The 18,636-nt window shown below is 55.4% G+C and overlaps 1 protein-coding gene across 3 annotated transcripts in view; it reads right to left on the bottom strand.

Annotated features, from left to right (window-relative positions):
- Positions 1-18,186, bottom strand: part of SGSM1 (small G protein signaling modulator 1) — a 32,185-nt gene extending 13,999 nt beyond the window's left edge. For all 3 annotated transcript variants that reach the window (XM_088525055.1, XM_088525054.1, XM_088525056.1), the window contains exons 1-8: positions 18,157-18,186; positions 18,024-18,067; positions 6,346-6,421; positions 3,059-3,221; positions 2,209-2,361; positions 1,619-1,686; positions 998-1,143; positions 409-540 (exon numbers count right to left, since the gene is read on the bottom strand). In XM_088525055.1, the coding sequence (XP_088381181.1) occupies positions 409-540; positions 998-1,143; positions 1,619-1,686; positions 2,209-2,361; positions 3,059-3,221; positions 6,346-6,421; positions 18,024-18,067; positions 18,157-18,172 (798 nt within the window). In that variant the 5' untranslated portion in view covers positions 18,173-18,186. The remainder of the gene's footprint in view (positions 1-408; positions 541-997; positions 1,144-1,618; positions 1,687-2,208; positions 2,362-3,058; positions 3,222-6,345; positions 6,422-18,023; positions 18,068-18,156) is intronic.
- Between the last annotated feature and the right edge of the window lie 450 nt (positions 18,187-18,636).

The following is an 18,636-nucleotide window of genomic DNA, read 5'->3' on the forward strand; positions in this document are numbered from 1 at the left end:
GGCAACGGGGCCCGGCTGCTGCCCGGAGCCCATCTCCTCATTGCTAGCGAGCAGCCTGCAGCAGCTCTGCAAAACCTCCCAGCAGAGCTACCAGGAGATCTTGCTGGCTTGGCAAGAGGCTGAGAGCAGCTGCCTAGCTGAGGCAAACCATCAGTGTAAGCAGTTCTGCTTTATTTGATTACAGCAAGCAGATGCGGAAGTCTGTCTGTGTTCAGACAGCAGCAGAGATCTTCCATTCCACCAGGAAGATCTGTATTGCCAGGACCTCAATAAATGCATTCCAGCTGCTGCCCTCACAGACTGAAAATGAGCTTGTCCCCATCTCCATCAGAGAGCACCCTGGGACAGAATTACCTGTAGGGGAGCAGAGCAGGAATTTAAAGCCCAGACATCCCATCGGGCACTTACTGGCTGCACCAGGACGTTGTTTTTGCCATAGAGGAGTGTGGCTCGGGAGTTCTGGTGCAGCGACTCCACGTAGTCCCTGGCAGACAGCGATGGCCGGTCATCCATACTGCCACTCGAGTGCCTTTTCTGAATCTGGAAGAGATCGGCTATGAATGTGAGTTGAGAACACACATCTACCATTTTAAAAAAGCCCATCCTGAAAGCTTCTTCCTTCCCTCAGTTACACACTGAAGAAATGCACTCTCCTTTGTGCCCTCCAAGAGGATTCTTGGCTCTAGCCAAGCTCAGGTTTGTACTTTCAAAAGCCCCAGGACTGCACTTGTCTGCAGTAAGCAGAGTAAGCTACAACTGCCTTTACCTTTAAGTCACATATGGTGTTCCCAAAGGGCAAACACCAGGATGCCCTACTGCTCCAGCAAGCCTGTGCTCCCCGCAGCCCACGTTTTCAGCTGTGCCACCTTGGAGGCTTCAAGTAACTGCACATTTCTACCCGCTCTCCTCAGAGGGCTTCAGAGCTCTTTGCAGAGACGGAGCCTCCAGCCCCGGCCCCGCGGGAGGCTGCCCACGCCAGCGCCCTGCCCGCACTCACACAGAGCGCAGGGCGCTTGGTGGGGGAGTCCTGGCGGCAGTGCGAGCTGTGGATGCGGTGCCTCTGCACCAGCTCGTCGGCCGACGGGTCTGTCCAGAAGTGATCGGCCGTCTTCATCTTGGTGTACTCCAGCGCGCAGGGCCCCACTGCGCAGGGAAGGAAGTCGCAGACCGGGTCAGTTTTAGGAAGCCACCAGTACAACACTCTGCTCCAGGACCTGCAGAGCCCAGCGCCCGGAGCAGGGCGGTGGGGTGGCAAGCAGCCAGCTCCAGGCCCAGGACACATTGCTGTGCTATGTGAGAGCAGCCAAGGCACAGCAACACGCAGCCACCCCGGCAGAGCAGCCAGCCCGTTACACCACCAGCCGTACGCACGCAGAGCCCTGCGTTACAGCACTTCACTGCTCTGCAGCTCCAGGCCTCAGGGCTGGGTTCTGCCTGTGAGCATTCCCGAAGCCTGGATCCTCCCATCAGCAGCCGGCTGTGCTCTTGCTACAAGCCCCATGCAGCTCCAGGAGCTGGTCCAGTACTATGGCCTCTAGAGTCCTCGCTAAACATCATGGAATTGGGAACACAGGTTTGGAAAGTCAGCTATGACAGTTGGATAAGAGGAAAGTGTTACCCAGTAAAGACGCAAGAATTGGCCCATCCACAGGATCCATCAGGAGAGCTTCTTTCTCATAGTACTTACTAGAAGAAATAAAAGAAAGAGAAGACTGCAGCATTTCAGCCCCCTGGGAGTGCGAAGAGATTCAGACAGCGCTTTGAAATCACAAAAATGCCCTTTTCTTTGTCCCCCCTTGCTGAAGAGACCACAAGTCTATTACAGGCTGCTCCTGCCAGCTGTGCAGTTGCGGGGGAACAAACCTCCTGAGGGCTGGAGACAAAACCTTCCAGAGCCAGACCCAGACATGCCCTCTGTAAAAGCTAGGGAAGGACAAGGAGAGCACAAATGCGGAGCGCTCGGCCACCAGCAGAACAAGCCTGTCTATTTTAGGAGCGGTCTTTTCCCTCCAGCGCTGCTCCTGCAGCAAGGGATCAGCTGGAGGCCTGTCCTGAGCACAGCAGGACACAGCAGGGCTGTTCCATCCCGGGTCCCCCACGGCCCCCCTGGCTGCAGCTCAGCCAGCAGCCCCTCCAGCACCCCGGCGAGATGCAGACTCTGGGGATGCTCCCAGGAGCAGCAAAGGGGTGGCCCATGCCAGCACTCACCTGCTGTTCTCAACTAAGTAATGCACGATTTTATCCAAGACCTTTTCGAAGAGGGCTGTGCGGATCCAGAGGTGCTTGATGGCCTGAGGAGACAGGTTAGGCAGCTTCGGCACTTTGCGCACGCTCTCCGGGACGCCTTGGACTTGGTTTCGTCTTTAGAGGCACAAGGCAGAAGACAAGATCAGCACTGAGGCCTGCAGGACTCACCCAAGGCCCCGCGTGGGCTCCAGCTCAGGATCTCGGCGGTGTCGGCTGCCACTGCCCAGGGAAACACGCGGGGACGGGGACGGGTCCTGGGGCCTGCTCCCTTCAGCCACTCCATTCCCTGCTCCCGAAGGCCCAAATCTACATTTGAAAAGGGACTTCACTAAAACCATTTCCAATAATAAAAACGTCCTGGTGAACTCTCCGGCTCAATGCCGTACTCAGACCTGCAGACCTTTTCCCTGGTGCCTGAAGATAGAAGTCTGTAAGCAAAGCAGCTTATCTTAGGACAGCTTAAACATTCCTGCCCCCAGGTAGTGCTTCATGCCTCTCCCTGGTACCCGTCCAAGGATGAGTAAGTCACTCTCAAGCAGCAGCTGGATAACTGCAGGTTAAAGCCCTATACACTGAGGAATTTGCCTCCAGTCGACTTATTGATCCATAAACTGTGACAGCTCAGGCACAAGCATGCTTAGCAGGGAGGGGACAAGAGGCACAGGGAATAGCTGGGACACTGTGCGTGCACTCAGGACACCCACAGCTAAAGGAGCAGCCCGTCCACCCTGCAGAGCCTCGGTTGAACCTGCGGCCATCCCACACGAGGACGCAAGCGACCTGCGAGCAGGCAGGAGTGCAGGTGCCTTACGCATTCTCAATAAGCTGCTCCAGGTCTTGCACCTTCTTGCAAAGCTCCTCTGCCAGGGGAAAGCTCTTGCCCACCTTCATGAACAGAGCCGCTATCTTGTTGCTGCGCAGGAATCCGGCCGCCCTCCGCTTCAGCCCGTGCAGGACACAGGCTTCCACCGCAGCTGCAACACAGGAGAGCAGCGTTGCAGGAGACCCCCAGGCCGCGCCAAACGCCCACGAGGAAGCCAATCCCTTGCTCTAGGCCCTGCCTAAACAGATAGAAAAGGTCAAGGTACCCAGATGTCAGCTGAGCCAAAGCAGCAGGTCTTTCTGCCTTGCAGCTTTGCAAAATGGAAGATGACAAACTGAGCTTGTTGAAGTCCACTACAAGTTTGGCTAGTCTGAATAAAAGCACTAGTTTCATGCACATAAACATAAACTGTGGGCATGCCAGGACACAAGTACTTTGGAGGAAAGTTAACTCATGCCTCATGATGAAGTAGGCCCAGGGTCCCCTTGAAAGGGGCTATTCAGCTGGCCCAGTCCATCTCAGACACGCTTCATCTGAGCAGCCAACAACCCAAAGAGAACTTGGGAGATGGGCAATGGGCAGGGAACGCGCAGCTTCCAGACAAGAGGCGCCCCTCGTCGCGACGCCCCGCGAGCGGCCTGCCCCGGCGCGCCAGCCGAGGCACCGCGGGGAGCCACCCTGCCCAGCGCCCACGGAGGGACCCGCAGGGCGGATGAGGGGGCTCCCGGAGCAGGAGACCTTCCCGGCGGGAAGGGCAGCCCGGCACGCGCCGCTTGGCCGGCACCGGGTCATGCCCGAGCTCCCCTGCTCCCACGGAGCCGCCGCGCCGAGGAAGCTGCCCAACCGCTGCAATCAGAGCACGGCAGACAGGCTCTAAGCTGCAGACACCCAAGAGCCAGGCAAAACTGCTGGGGCATCATTAAGAACCAGAAAGAGCCAGTAAGTCCTTCGTGCCTGGATGCCTCAGCTCCGTGTTGCAGGAGGCTATAAATAATTCCAGGCTGCGAAGCCTCGTGCTGTAGAGAAAAACAGAATGAGTCACACCTGGAGATCTGCTCTGCTCTTTCGATGCCGTTCTGGCAGCAGCGAGCAGACACACGCGGGCCGGGGCCAAGCACTTGCATGGCTTCTGTCCAGGGCCCTGGAGAAGGAGGCGGCAGCCCTTGTGCTCTCCAAAGCAGCCAAAGGAGAACCCCAGCTCCCTTCCTTCTCGCTTCTGTGCATCTGTCTGTGGATGCTGCAATCTCATTCAGGGCTGACAGCACCGTGTGAGTCTTCTCAGAGCATCTTCTCCAAGAGCGAGTTGTCCTCGTTGGGTCATTTTCTCGCCAGCGTCCAAGGCAGGATGCTGCCCTTCGGCGCTTGGTCAAACCGGCTGCCCGCGGCGCTCGCTCCCGGCCCGGCGCACACGTGCTCCGGAGTGGCGGAGGCAGCAGGCCGAGGAGGCTCGGAAGGGCCACGGCCTCCGCGCTCTTACCTGGAGGCTGCAGCTCCTGGCACTGGTGCAGGAGAGCAGCTTTAGCGCCCTGGGCATCTACTAAACTGCAAGCACTGGGCCGTGCAAGAGCTAGGGGCAAAATCTCTACCCTTGGGGAGGGTCAAAACTCATGTGAAAGTGGCCCTGAATCATCCAATCTGCCCTTGAAGCTGGCCCTGCCTAGCAAGGGACTGGACCAGACACCTCCAACGGTCACTTCCAGCTCCAGTTATTCTGTGACTACAAGTCACCGCAGCCTTTAACAGCCGCTGTCCTTGGCAGCTCCAGTTGCAAGGCTGAGCCGTGGGAAGACGATGGGGTTTTCCACCTTCAGAAAGTTTGGGGTTTCGCCCTTTAAGGAAGATTGCTCAGCCTAGGATCCCGCTTCCAAAACACATTCCCATCTCAAGCCCTGGGTGCAACAGCACCGAGCAGACGCCCCAGCGCAGCGGAGGCTGCCTGTGCTCCCCGGTCTCCTCTGCTTGCAGGATGGCAAGGTCGGACAAAAGGGCAGTTCAAAAGGTTCCAGCCGAGGCAGCTTGAGCATCAGCTCCAGCGCCAGGCCGAGCTCTGCTCCGCAGCACCGCATCCACCTGCACGTTGTCACAGACGCCGACGCAGCGGCCGCCAGCCTCCCTTTGCAAGGGCTCGTGGCAGTCTGGGCACCCCTGGTTGCTCAAGAACCTGCTTTACCCAGGGCATTAATGTGTCAAAGACAAGCACCTATTTTCCAGTTTAAACAGATGACTGAAACTTCAGAGAAAGGCCAAAACAAGAGAAACAATCTGATTTTGTCACCTTGGTTACAAACTCTCCCCGATGATCATGGAAAGCAGCTTAACAGAACAGAGAGATTCTGTTCTCATCTGTCAGAGGAGAGACGGGCAGCCGACGTGCTGGGCTATTAGCACAGCCCCGTGGGTTGCTCCAGCCCCCAGGAAACCTTCTCCGAGGCTTTGGCAGCCACTCGGCACGTTACTGCACTGCAGTGTCAGCTCGGCTGCTCGGAGGGAGCCGGCAGGACCTTCTCCCCCGTGAACTCCGCACACGGGGGCACGCGGAGCCGTGTCTCAAACCCATCATGTGTTCCAGCCAGGGCACCCCGAGGCACCTGAAACAAGGCTGCTCCTGCTGCCCTCCAGGTTCCTTTAAGATAAGAATCCTCCCGCTGTCCTGAGGACCTCTGCTTGCTCCTTGCTGAAAGTCCACCAGAAAGGTTATTTAAGAAAAATGTTTTGACAACATTTTGATGGGTTAATTCCAAAATACTTCCATGTTTACAAAATTGCCACTAACCAGTAGAATCAAATAAATAAAAAAAGAACAGGTCTGGCACAGCTAGCAGAAAACAGGCCCTAAACCAGCATGGCATCTGAGCAGATCCTCCTCAAACCCAGCTGTACATGGTATCAAGCAGTTAGTCTTGCTTTTCCTGCATTCACCCAACCTGGAGACTCCTTTCCATAAATTCCTATTTCATAACAGCAAATACCTATTTAGAGTTAACAAATCTCTGCTGCACTAACTCTCAAGGGGATTAAAGAGAGATCATTTTCAGTGATGCTAAAGTGATTGCATACACTGCCAATGTCCTTCCCTCCTCCAGCATGAATCAGTTCTAAGGACAGAGCAAAGGCCTCGGCACTGGCTTGCTGCCAGCACAACCCTCTGTGCCAGCCTGAGCACTGAGGTGCAGGAAGGACGTGTCCCCCCCAGGGACAAGGCAGCAAGAGCCCAACACCACAGAGGGCTCCAGAGGGGCAAAGCCGACTTCAGCGTCCTGCCGCGCGGGCCTCACCGCAGAAGGAGATGATGTGGCTGCTGTCCTCGTGCACGAACTTCCTCGTCACAGCTTCCTCCATGATCTGCTTCACCTGGGGAAGAGAGGCCCGAGTGAGACCCCAAATGGCCCCCCTAAACCAGAGGGGCCTGTGGCAGAGCGGGTACACGATGCTCTGCTCAGGCGGCAAGAGGCAACCAGGGCCCACGTGCACAGGGCAGGGACACGCACGGAGCCACCGGCCCCGCGAGGTCCCTTGGGGACCGCGGCACCGTCACTGGCCAAGCGCCACAGGCCGTTTCAAAGAGCCAGGGAATAGCACGGGGAGAAGCAAATGTTCTGAGAAACTTCAGGAGACATTGGACAGAGTATTAGCTGCAGGAATCAAACATGATTTAGATACAAGGCACCTTAGGGCCACTAAATCTTATTTAATGCTACTATAATGATTTTATTCTCCTTCATTTTATGAGGATTTGATGAATTTCACATCACAGAGCCACCCCAAATGACTCAGACCTCTTGTTAATGTCCAAGTCACCACCACCTGCTCACCTAACGTGAGCAGCAGAGTTATTTGCATAGCAATGCACCCAGCTCTGCCCTCCTAGTGACTCAGGCTAGATTGCTGGAGACACATTCTTGGCACTCATTTCTGTTCCCTCCATCAAAAAGAAACTGTCATATCAGGGGCACGGTAAGGGGAAGAAAATATGTGGGAAGAAACCCACATAAAATAGGAGCGTGACGTTTGCAGGCACAAGAAGGGATGTGGGAAGGGGACGCCACCATCCCCGGGCAGACGGCTCCAGCAGCCACGGGATCTTAAGGGCATTGCATTTTAAATGCTGACCTGCCATCAGGCCCTGCTGCATCTTTCAGTGCTCTAAAACGCCCTGCTTTTCACGCTCTGGGTTCAGAAAATGCAGGGGAAATGCAGGAGCCGTGGGTGCAAGAGGGACTCTTACCAAGGTGTTCCCTGTGGAGGGACACAGCAGAGAAAAACGGGAGGTCAAGACTTGCCTAAGCGAAGCCTGCCATGTAGGAGAGCCCTTTAACAGCATCATTTGGGGAATTAAACCCCTCTGGAAGCTATAACCAAGGCCAGTTATGCACAGCTTAATTAAAGAAACCCTTTTCCAAAAACTGATTAAGCAGAAGTCACACCTAATGCCCAAGAGCCCCTGCGGGTGTCAAAGCAAACAGGGCAGCTCTGCTCCAGCATGTGCAGCGACGCACGGAGGCTGCTCCGGCACCCAGGAGGGAGCAGGGCTCGCGCAGCGGCTTCACCCGCGTCCCCGGCAGCGCCGAGGGGCTGACGTGAGTCAGGAATTTGCAGCAGGGAATGTAACGGAGATGTGCAGCGAAGACGTTCTGGTCCGCTTGAGCTGGAGAGGGGCTGAGAACCGCGTCTGTGCGTGCAGGAGGGCCCAGGAGGATCAAGACTGGGATGCTGGGACAGTGACACGGCAGCAGCCATGGTCCTGCCAGGCCCCAGGAAACAGAGTCCTACGGCCACACGCTGCGGGTTTGATCTCCTGGCACTCCATAGCGGGGACAGGTGACCGAGACTGAACGCGGCTCCGCGCGCTGGAGGTTCCCGGGGGGTCACAGCACCTCCAGCTCCTGCGGTTGCAGCGTCACGACTCGGCACACGGAGCGCTGGGCTCAGCTGCCACGCAGAGCCTCCCCGCTGCCCCAGCGCTGCAGAGGAGCCAGCACGGGAGCCCTGGCAGCCCCTGGCAGCCCCTGCGCGGCTCTGCCCGCGGCCCAGCGCCGGCACCGTCCTGGCCGCCGCGCGCCCAGCGCCAAGCCGGGTCCGCACGCGAGCGCCAAGGCTGCCACCGAGCGTCATGTGGGACTTCAGCAGAGCAGAGGGAACACTGTGAAACAGGAGCGGGGACAGCACAGGGGACACCAGCAGGGCAGGAGGCCCTGATTTGCTGCACTGTGCCCAGGCACCTCTTTGACCTTTGCTGCACCACAGAATTAGACACAGGAAGAAAAACACAGGGCAACCTCTCACCCACCAGGAACCAGTGCCCAAGCACTTGCTGCACCAGATTCCTTCCTTTTCTGCGGTCCGACAGAAGTTTCTAACAATGAAGCATCATTCCCTTCTTTTGAGACATGAAACAAGCCAAGAATATCCCTGAACATCCCTCCCGCGCTGCTTTTATCCTAGTTCCCGCACACTCCACTGCCTCCTCTCCCACCCAGGCCCCTGCTGCCCTCACCTTCTTGTCGTGCTTCATCCGTCAGCGGCCCTGGGCACCTCTCTCTCATACTGAGCTGATCTATTAGAAAATGATTAACCCGCACAGATATAAAACACGCTTTCTTGGCAAGGCTGGTCTCTTCCCAGCCCCAGGAGCCCGTTTCTGCTTCCGTATTCCCGCGTGCAGCTCAGAGGACACCGCTGATCGTGGGGACACGCTGCTAACCATGCAAGGCGGTTCCTAAAACCTCTCCAAGAAAGAAAAGAGAGGGGGGATTTGTCAACTCCAAATAGTTCTGTGCATGTGGAGTTTCTTCAAGAACGTTGTGACTAGGAACTATCACAGGGAACTGCAGCTTCTCTATGAATCACCCAAATGTGAAAATCAACAACCCATCTTTAAAAAAAAAAAGAAATATATATATATATATATATACACACACACACGCACTTGGGAACAAACACACACAGTCCGTTACCATCCTCTGACTGAAACTTGAAGCACATTCAAACTGAAATGTTCTGTGCAAACCCTTCTCAGCTGCCTTCCACCCGCGTGTGCGCGAGCGCGGGAGCCGCCAGCCCCTCGTCCCGGCGCGGAGTCGGACGCCCGTCGGCTGCCCCGGCTCCAGGACAGGAAGCAGATGTTTATTCGGCGCCTCTAGAACAACCAGCACAACAGGAGTCTGCTCTGGTCAGGCACCTTGGTGCCAATGTAGGACAAATAACCTGCATTCACAAGGAAACCTTCCAAGAGATGCGGTTTAGTGGAAAATTACCCATTAAAAGAAAAAAAAGGCAAAAAAAGCACCCTATTGACTGAGGTTATCAAGCTAAACAGCATAAATCAAAGATATTTAAAGCTGCAGAAGTGGAAAGGGCATCGTACCAAGGGCACTCACCTGACAAACAAGGTGCTAGAAGAAAAGGAGAGCGGCTCAACAAGCAGCGGGGAGGTCAGAGCACTAGGGCCTGCCCAGACAGCTGCAGGTTCCTACCAGGAAACAAGGGTTACGCAGAAAAGGGTTTCTGGATGTTTGGACGGCTGCAGCGGGTCCCCAAAGGAGGCTCCGTGTGCCGGGCGCGCGGAGCGGCGCGGAGCAGAGCCCCCCCGGCCCACGCTGCGCTCTGCGTTTCACGCCAGCTCTCACATTGCAGCCGGAGGAACCACAGCAACTCTCCTCAGAGGAAGCTGCCCGCTCTTCCGACAAGCTCAGAGGAAGATGAGATGTTTACTCTTTTATTAGAAAGGAAATTAAAACAGTGACTAATAATTCTAGCTGGAGGTGAACTCGAGAGGGGGTGTTGTAAACTCTTGGACAGTAATGCAGCACTTCCCGAGCCGTGAGCGCGGAGCTCGCCGCGCGCCCAGCACGGCGCCGCACAACCCGGCAGCCCCAGGCCCTGCTCCAAACCGCCGGGCAGGGTCGGCTTCGCCGGGCACAATTTTTGGAATCACTGACTCGCACTAAGATACAAGCTTCCTGCACAGACAAATCTGATTTTTAAGGAAATTTTCTTCCCTCCTTGCCCTCCAGAACAGTTTTTACCTTTTAAACAGGGCTATATGCAAACCTCACTATATAGTAATTTATACTAAATACAGCAAAGGCTGTTCTAGTGGCTTAGAAGGAAGCACACGGTCGTTTTTCTTTGCCCTACACATGCAAGATCTCTCAGGAGAGCAGAACTAACAGCCCGTCAAGTCTCCCGCGTTTTTAGGCCTCCCAGCCCTCACTTTTCCTCGAACGGGCAGAGCTATCGGCCGAGCAGCCGCGAGGATCCCGTCCTGCTCTCCTGTCACGCAGCTCCACCACGGGACACGGGCGCTGCTTCCACGCAGCCGCGCTCACCTCCCGGCCCGGCACGCTCCCTCCAACAACCGTTCACAGGACTCGGGGTTCCAAATGCACAGGCAGAGCTGGCGCACCAAACGTACAGATGTTTTAGAGGATCCCAGCCCCAAGGAGCCAGAGCTCTCTGCTAAAAAATTCCCAGGGAGCTGCTGCACCTCCACGTTTGGTGTCGCCCGTTCCCAAAACCCAGTTCCCAACCGATCCCAGTCCCAGCTGGCACTCGCCCGGGTGGAGCAAGCCCAATATTACAGCAGTTCCAGTAAGAGCCACGGGGCAGCCATCAGGAGCAAACCAGCAACGCGGCGTTTAATTACTCTAAGGCAATATTTACCCACAACTCTTTTCACCTGGCTGGATTTTTCCATCCAATTTGCTATCCAATCTGTCCTCTAGATTATAAAGTGATGATGTTTACACTCACAATTTCCTCTGCCATCCCTCTTGCAAAGCCTTTTACCGGTTATCAAGGCATTTGTATTGGAGCACAGTATCTCCCATATGTTTCGTCATGCTCATAACTCTGCTGAACTGTTTATTGCCAGCCAGATGCAAACGGAGCGGGAGCAGCCAGGCAGCCTCGGGCACGGGGACCCGCTGCAGCCTTGGGAGGCCGTGGCACTTGCACGGGGGCATCCCGCACGTCTCCAGGCGGGACACGGGGCTGCATCTCCCTTTGCACGGCCTTGCTCTGCACATCTGCGCTGCGGCTGCGAGCGGGGCAATTGGCACCGTGGTTGGTTGTGCTGCACAGAGCTGCTTGCTGGGGCCGGGGCGATGCATTTCTGTGTCCAGCCCTGCAGATCCAGGGAGAAGGAACCCCGGGAAGGCTTCCTGGGGGGGACATACCGGTGACTGAGCAGCAAAGCCGAAAGTCGGCGCTCGGATTCCTCGGTCCTGCAGCGCGGGGACAGCTCCAAGTCCCCCGGCTTCCCGCGCTGACTTGCACTTAACGCTCTTTGGCAGCTCCATATCGTTGCTGCCACAGAAACATTGATTGCAATCCTGCCGACTGAGACCTTTGGCTTTTCTAGAAGTCTTGTTAAATTATTTAGCAACACTTACTAAATAAAATATAACACGTCCTGCAGCTGGGGTATCACTCACGTGTTACACAGGGGACTTTCAGGCCTGGCAGCAAAGCTTACACAGGAGCCACATGTACTCCAAGCTGGGAGCGCGGGTGCTTTTATGGAGGATGGGGAGGAGATGTTACTGGGTATAATATCTTTCTGATTTATAAATTCTGAATATTTGGAGTCAGCAACCCAACATTGTACTATGGGGAGAAGAAAACAGGAACCAGTTGTATCTGCAGACAGAATTTTGCACCAGACTGCCTGCAAGCGACCCCCTTCAGAGGGCATCGACTCTTGGCCCAGAAATCCATACACAGTGTATCAATTTAGGATTCCTGCATACACTGGAGCAGGTTCTATTCATTTGTCAAATGCAAATTTCCCTGTGCTTCTGCTGGCACTCCTGGGGCAGTTATCCGTAGGATGTTCAAGGCATACACAACAATATTTCAGGAAAAACTTCAGTCCCGCTTCTGTTTCACAAGTCCCACATGAAAACCTCATCCTGTCTCGTTCTGCACCCATCAAACCAGAAGCTTCTGTCTTCTGACATGCTAAACATTACATTGGCAAGTACTTTGGATTTAATTACCAACGTGGCAAAGACCGGCATTATTTGCACTGCAACCAAGTGCAACTTCCAAGCCTGCCTTGCTCTGGAGTAATGACTCTGTGAAAAGATTGGTATTTCTAGAATTTCTATGGCAACAGCCACGATGCCACAATGACAACAGGATGATATTTTGGCAGCCTACAAGAATCATAGAATCATAGAATGCTTAGGGTTGGAAGGGACCTCTAGAGATCATCTAGTCCAACCCCCCTGCATACGCAGGGACACCTAGAGCACGTGGCGCAGGACTGCGTCCAAGTGGGTTTTGAAGATCTCCAGAGAAGGAGACTCCACAACCTCTCTGGGCAGCCTGTTCCAGTGCTCTGTCACCCTCACTGTTAAGAAATTTTTCCTTAAGTTCCTATGGAATTTTTGATGTTTCAGTTTCCGGCCATTTCCTCTAGTCCTATCAGTGGCCACCACTGAAAAGAGACCATGACCGTCCTCTGCACTCCCTCTCTTGAGGTAATTATATACACTGATTAGATCCCCTCTCAGCCTTCTCTTCTCCAGGCTGAACAGGCCCAGCTCCCTCAGCCTCTCCTCATAGGGCAGATGTTCCAGGCCCCTGATCATCCTTGTGGCCCTGCGCTGGACTCTCTCCAGCAGCTCCACATCCCTCTTGTACTGTGGAGCCCAGAACTGGACACAATACTCCAGATGCGGCCTCACCAGGGCTGAGTAGAGGGGCAGGATCACCTCCCTCGACCTGCTAGAGATGCTCTTCTTAATGCAGCCCAGGATCCCATTGGCCTTCTTGGCCACGAGGGCACACTGCTGCCTCATGGTCAACTTGTCGTCCACCATGACACACAGGTCTTTCTCCGCAGAGCTGCTCTCCACAAGCTCGGTCCCCAGCCTGTACTGGTGTCTGGGGTTATTCCTCCCCAGGTGCAGGACCTTGCACTTGGCCTTGTTGAATTGCATGAGGTTTTTCACCGCCCAGTTGTCCAGTCTGTCCAGGTCCCTCTGGATGGCAGCGCAGCCCTCTGGGGTATCGGCTACTCCTCCCAGTTTGGTATCATCAGCAAACTTGCTGAGGGAGCACTCTGTGCCTTCATCCAGGTCATTGATGAATAAATTGAACAGGACTGGACCAAGGACTGACCCCTGGGGGACCCCACTAGCCACAGGCCTCCAACTAGACTCTGCACCGCTGATCACCACTCTCTGGGCCCTGCCATCCAGCCAGTTCCTAATCCATCTCACTGTGCACTCATCTATCCCACACTTCCGGAGCTTGCCCAGGAGGATGTTGTGAGGGACGGTGTCAAAAGCCTTGGTGAAGTCGAGATAGACGACATCCACCGCTCTCCCCTCGTCTATCCAGCCGGTCATTTCATCATAGAAGGCTATCAGGTTAGTCAGGCAAGATTTCCCCTTGGTGAATCCATGCTGACTACTCTTGAGCACCTTCTTGTCCTCCATGTGCCTGGAGACAACAGCCAGTATGAGCCGTTCCATCACTTTTCCGGGGACGGAGGTGAGGCTGACTGGCCTGTAGTTGCCTGGGTCCTCCTTCTTGCCTTTTTTGAAGACTGGCGTGACATTGGCCTTCTTCCAGTCTTCCGGCACCTCCCCCGTTCTCCAGGATCTTTCAAAGATGATGGCAGGTAGGTAGGAAGGAGTCTGCTCTGCAAGACACGTCTCATCCCCATGAGCACGAGGAGGGAACATGAAACCTGTGCAGGGTATGAAAGACCTTGTGAGGGTTGGCCAGAGCATGAGAGCCCCTCCGCACACGCGTGCTTTTATCTTCAGAAGGAGAGAAAATGCCCCTGGTGATTAGAAATACTCCTTTAGGCAGAGATCAAGGCAGACAGTCCAGAAATGCTATATTAAAGCCTTCCGTTTACCTTTGATATAGGAATATTTTTAAAAGGCTGATTGGGTGCTTGAGAGACATCAGAAGGTCCCCTGCAAACAGCAACTTCCATTGCAGACCAAGAGTGTATCAGCCTCATCTTCATTTTGTCTGAGCAGTTTTGACAGCTACATAAAGGCCTTTTTTAAATTTGGCCTTGAAAACATTTACAGCCATCAACATTCATTTTTCAGGACATCCGAATAACGTTAAATTAATTTACAATTTTCTACCCATCCAAATGAGCTAGCTGGCAGGGGCACTTGCAGGCTGGTATTTTATAGCTCTAGACATACATCCCCGCTCCAAAATCGCAGCGCCGGGCTGCCAAACAGCGCTATTACAAGGCACGCTGGATTTATTAGCCATGAAGCAAACTATCCAGTTGGGGAGCCGGGCCACGTCGGGAAGGTGCAGAAGGACCTGGCTGTTGCCCCCGTGATCTAGGGGAGAAGCAGCGAAGAGCTGAGCAGGGCCATTAAAAAAGGAGCCATTAAAACAGGAGCAGTGAATCTGATACAGACAGACCGTGGGAAGGCAGGGAGGGAACAGGCTCTGGTCAATCAACAGCTGCTTTCTATGAACATATCAAACACAAGCACATCAAATATTTATTTTTAAAAAAATCTTAAAGCTATTAGCTGAGCAGTAAGTTAAATAAAAACTAAGTTTTAACAGAGAAATGAACAACACAACTATAACTTTCACGTTTCATTTGATCATTTGAAGCACTATGACTTTCCAGACAGCTAATTTTGCAGACACAGTGTAGTACAGCCTACAATTTAACAGCAGCACCAGCTTTTCCACCCATTCTGTATGCAGTGCAATTACTTAGAAGTGATCAAAAACACATCACGAGCTTCTCCTCTATTACCAATGAAGGTGCAAAAAGAAAAAGGGGAAGAGTATGGGCTGCAGGAAAAATATCTTGATTTGAAAACCCAACACCCTTGTAAACCTTGACATTTCAGGGAAATGCTTTTTGTTTTTAAATAAGCCTTGTTTAATCTGATAAAAAAAAAAAGGTTGCGTCTTTTCCCCAACTACATAAAACAGGATTTCTCAGAAAGTCATGCAGCTGCTTCTGCCATTCTGCTGACAAATAGTCAGTTTTGCAGCTTTCAGGATTAGTTTGATTTATTTTAACCATATGGACTAAACAAAAAGAAGGCGACAGTGGCAGCACGACTCATTTCAGCCTGTGTATCTACTGCAGAGACTTTTTAAAAATTAAAATTCACTAACCATGGCAACAACAGAAGGCTGAAGTCCTTTTGCTTGTGGCAGTGCTCTGGGTAGTTGCCTTAGGAGATCTTTTTTCCCCATTTATCGATTATTTACCTTTTCTAATCAGACTTGGAAGTACCAGGCTTTACTCCCTCAGCTCCTGCAGCGGGTCTGGACGTGGCTTCTCCGGGAGGATCCGTGGCTCTCCCGGACCCGCTGTGCTCAGCTGCGCTTCAGGATCCCACTAGATCACATAAAGCTGTGGCTAAACCCCTCGAGCGCAAAAAGCCTCACAAACAAACCAGCAATGGTCTAAACAAACAAGAACACGTAGCCTAGGGAAAGGGAAAAGAATCCACGGATAGGTAGAAGGGGAAGGACATTTCCACAGTTTGGTTCTTTCTTTTACTGCCCAGAAATCCTTCAACCTGAAGTCAGGAGAGGAGAAAACAACGCAAATGTGACTTAAAATGGCCCCAATGAGCAGAGAACAACGGACAAGAAAATGGACAGACAACTCCCTATTTCAGGGATGTTGCTAGATAATTAGCTATATAATCTGCGAGCTCATGTTTCCTCAACTATTTTAATTCTAACAGAGAAAAAAATAGATGGAAATAGCGCAGGGAAGGGGTTTGGCATGGAATTCAAGTGACTGCCTTGCTGAAGCCAGGCCTCTGTGCCCCATGTCCCTGCTGGGGGCAGTTCCTGCAGCCACCTGGGCAAAGAACCGGCATGGCCAGACGTGCTGCGGCTGGGGAGCCCCGGGCTCCCGGGCACTGCGCGGGTGTAAATCCGCTCCGCACGCTGGCTAACGCGCTGCTGGAGAAACAGGCTGCCAACGCTGGCGTCACGAGCCCACGGTGGGCTGGTGGCATTTCACTGGCGTGGAAAGCCTTTTCACATAGCCCACCTCTCTCCTTCGATGCGAATGTCATTTTTGCTAGGCTCTGCCAACAAACTGCACAACGAGGTTAATCTACAGCCAGCCAGAGACGTTTCCCGTGTTTCCAGAAGGGCATTCCACAACCCCGCGCTCTTCCAGGCACAGGATGCACTTTCTTGCACGCAGGCGCCTGCGCAAGGTGAACGTCTACCCAGAGAAGCACGAGGCACTGCCTGCAAAAAGCAGCTCCCGGGGGAAGAGCAAAGGGTGCCGAGAGAGGCGCCCGCGCCGAGCGCCAGCCCCAGCGCTCCCTGCAGAAGGCAGGGCCCAGGCGCCCGCAGGAAGCTCCCGCTCGCCGGCCAAGCCGTTTCCCTGGCACCGGCAGCGCCGGGCAGCGCGCGCCGCGCAGCCTCCATGCGCAACCCGCGGGGCTGGCGCTCTCCGAGCCGCAGCAGTCGCAGACGGACCGTCGTAACGAGATGCCAGCGTTATCTACAACGCTAAAATAAATGTCATACCCTTTTCCTGGTTTAATAGCCGTTGTCAAGGCAACAAGTAGCATTCCTCACCACCACACCCAGCACAGGATTAGAGGTGCAGGAGGATCTGGATAAACAAACACGCTGCTCCATCCGATTCCCAAACCCCCCGGCGCCAGCCCTCGCTCATCCTGCTCAGCGCAGGGTCTCCAGCAGGGATGCTCCTCTTTCCCGAGCCCCTAAGCTTTCCATGAAGATGACCACAAGGCCAAAACCAAAGGGGACACAGCCCAGGAGAGACGACCTGCAGGGACAGGCCACAGGCAGGAGAAGGCAAGAGCTCCCACCAGCGCTGTCCTCCATCACGAGGCAGAGCCGGGGCCCGGCTTCCTCGGCAACGTGTCCCCCGAGACGCCACCACATTGGACTTGCCAGCCATGGGTGGCCAGCACAGGCTGTCCAGCTGGCCACGCTCCCGTGGCGCCGGCCTTGCAGCCTATTCCATCACACAGGCAACACATGGACCTCCTGTGCGTGCAGAGCGCTGCCCCAAGCCCAGACCTACCCTCGGCTCGCTCGATTAACGCTGCACGTACTTTAAACGTCAACCTCTGGCCTGAAAACGCACACACTGAGGCATTTCAAAACAACTATAAACTAAAGAGGTGGAAATATCCCCGAGAAAAGAGACTAAAGGAATAAGCAGACTTAAAACGACATCCCTTAGCACTGGCCACACAACACACAAATACAAATGCACGAGTGCCCAGCACCCATTTTTCTGTGGTCGTCACCCCAGAAGCACCGTCCTTGCAGGGTCCACAAACACCAGACTCTCTCCCAGGCCACGAAAGGTTGTTTTGCCATTAAAAAAAGGGTCGTGTCCCGTCCCAGCTCTCAGGGCAGGTGCAATTTTAAATGCAGAGACACCTCTTTTCCCCCAGCAGAAAGCCAAGACTTGTGTGCCCAGCTCTGCCAGGAGAGCGGGGCAGTGCCACGAGGGTGGCACAGAGCAGCCTGCGCCGAGACCAGCTGCCGCCCTGAAAACGCTCCCCGCGCTGCTGATGGACCCAGCAAGGAGGCAAGCACAGAGATCGCGCTGGACGGATTACCAGGAAAACAGATAAACCTGCACGTTTTTTTTTTTTTTTCCCCTCTCCAGACCGTTACATTTGATGCAGGGGACTATGACCGCAGCACCCGCAGGAGGCAGCGAGAGCCCGCACCGGGGGAGGGAGCCGCCTGCCCGGGCGGGCCCGGCAGCGCAAAGGGGGCCCCGGGCTGCGCGGGGGGTGGTCGCGCGTGGGGGGCAGCTGGTCCCGTGGGGAGGGGGGCTGGTTGCGCGTGGCGACTCCCGCGTGGGGCCCCGCTTCCCGCCGCCCCAGGAGTCATCCCTATCCCCGCACCGCAGGGTCCGCGGAGGCAGCGCTGGCCCCGCACCGAGGGTCCCGCAGCCCGGCGCCCCCGCACCCACCTCCTTCTTGACGGTGCGCAGCAGCCGCTGCCGGGTCTCCGCCTCTGTGGGGAGAAGGGGGAGAGCGCGGTTAGCGCGGCCCGGTGGCGCGGCCCCGCTGCCGGCCCCGCGCCCGGCCCCGCTGCCGCCCTACCCGGCGCCGCCGCCATGGCCGCGCTCCGCCGGCCCCTGCGCGACTGACGGGGCCGCGCGGCCGCCGGGGCCGCCCGCCGAGCCGGGGGCGGGGCCTCGGCGGCGCCCGCCAATCCGCGCGCGGCGCCGCCCGCGGGACGGCCCCCTACGGGCCGCGGGACACGCCCCCTGCAACGGTCGCGGCGCCTCAACGGCCAACGGCAACGGCCAACGGCAACGGCCCGTTAACGGCAACGGCCCCGCAATGGCTCCCCAACAGCAACAGCTCGTTAACGGCAACGGCCCGTTAACGGCAACTGCCCCGCAACGGCTCCCCAACAGCAACAGCTCGTTAACGGCAACGGCCCCGCAAAGGCCCCTCAATAGCGCCTCAACGGCCCCGCAACGGCAACGCCTCGTTAACGGCAATGGCCCTGCAGCGGCCCCACAACGGCACCTCAATGGCCCCTTAACGGCGCCTCAAGGCCCCTCAAAGGCCCCT

Source organism: Tinamus guttatus, unplaced genomic scaffold, assembly GCF_059628265.1.
Source record: "Tinamus guttatus ecotype Peru unplaced genomic scaffold, ASM5962826v1 Tinamus_guttatus_pri_ptg000223l, whole genome shotgun sequence".
Classification (NCBI taxonomy): Eukaryota; Metazoa; Chordata; class Aves; order Tinamiformes; family Tinamidae; genus Tinamus; species Tinamus guttatus.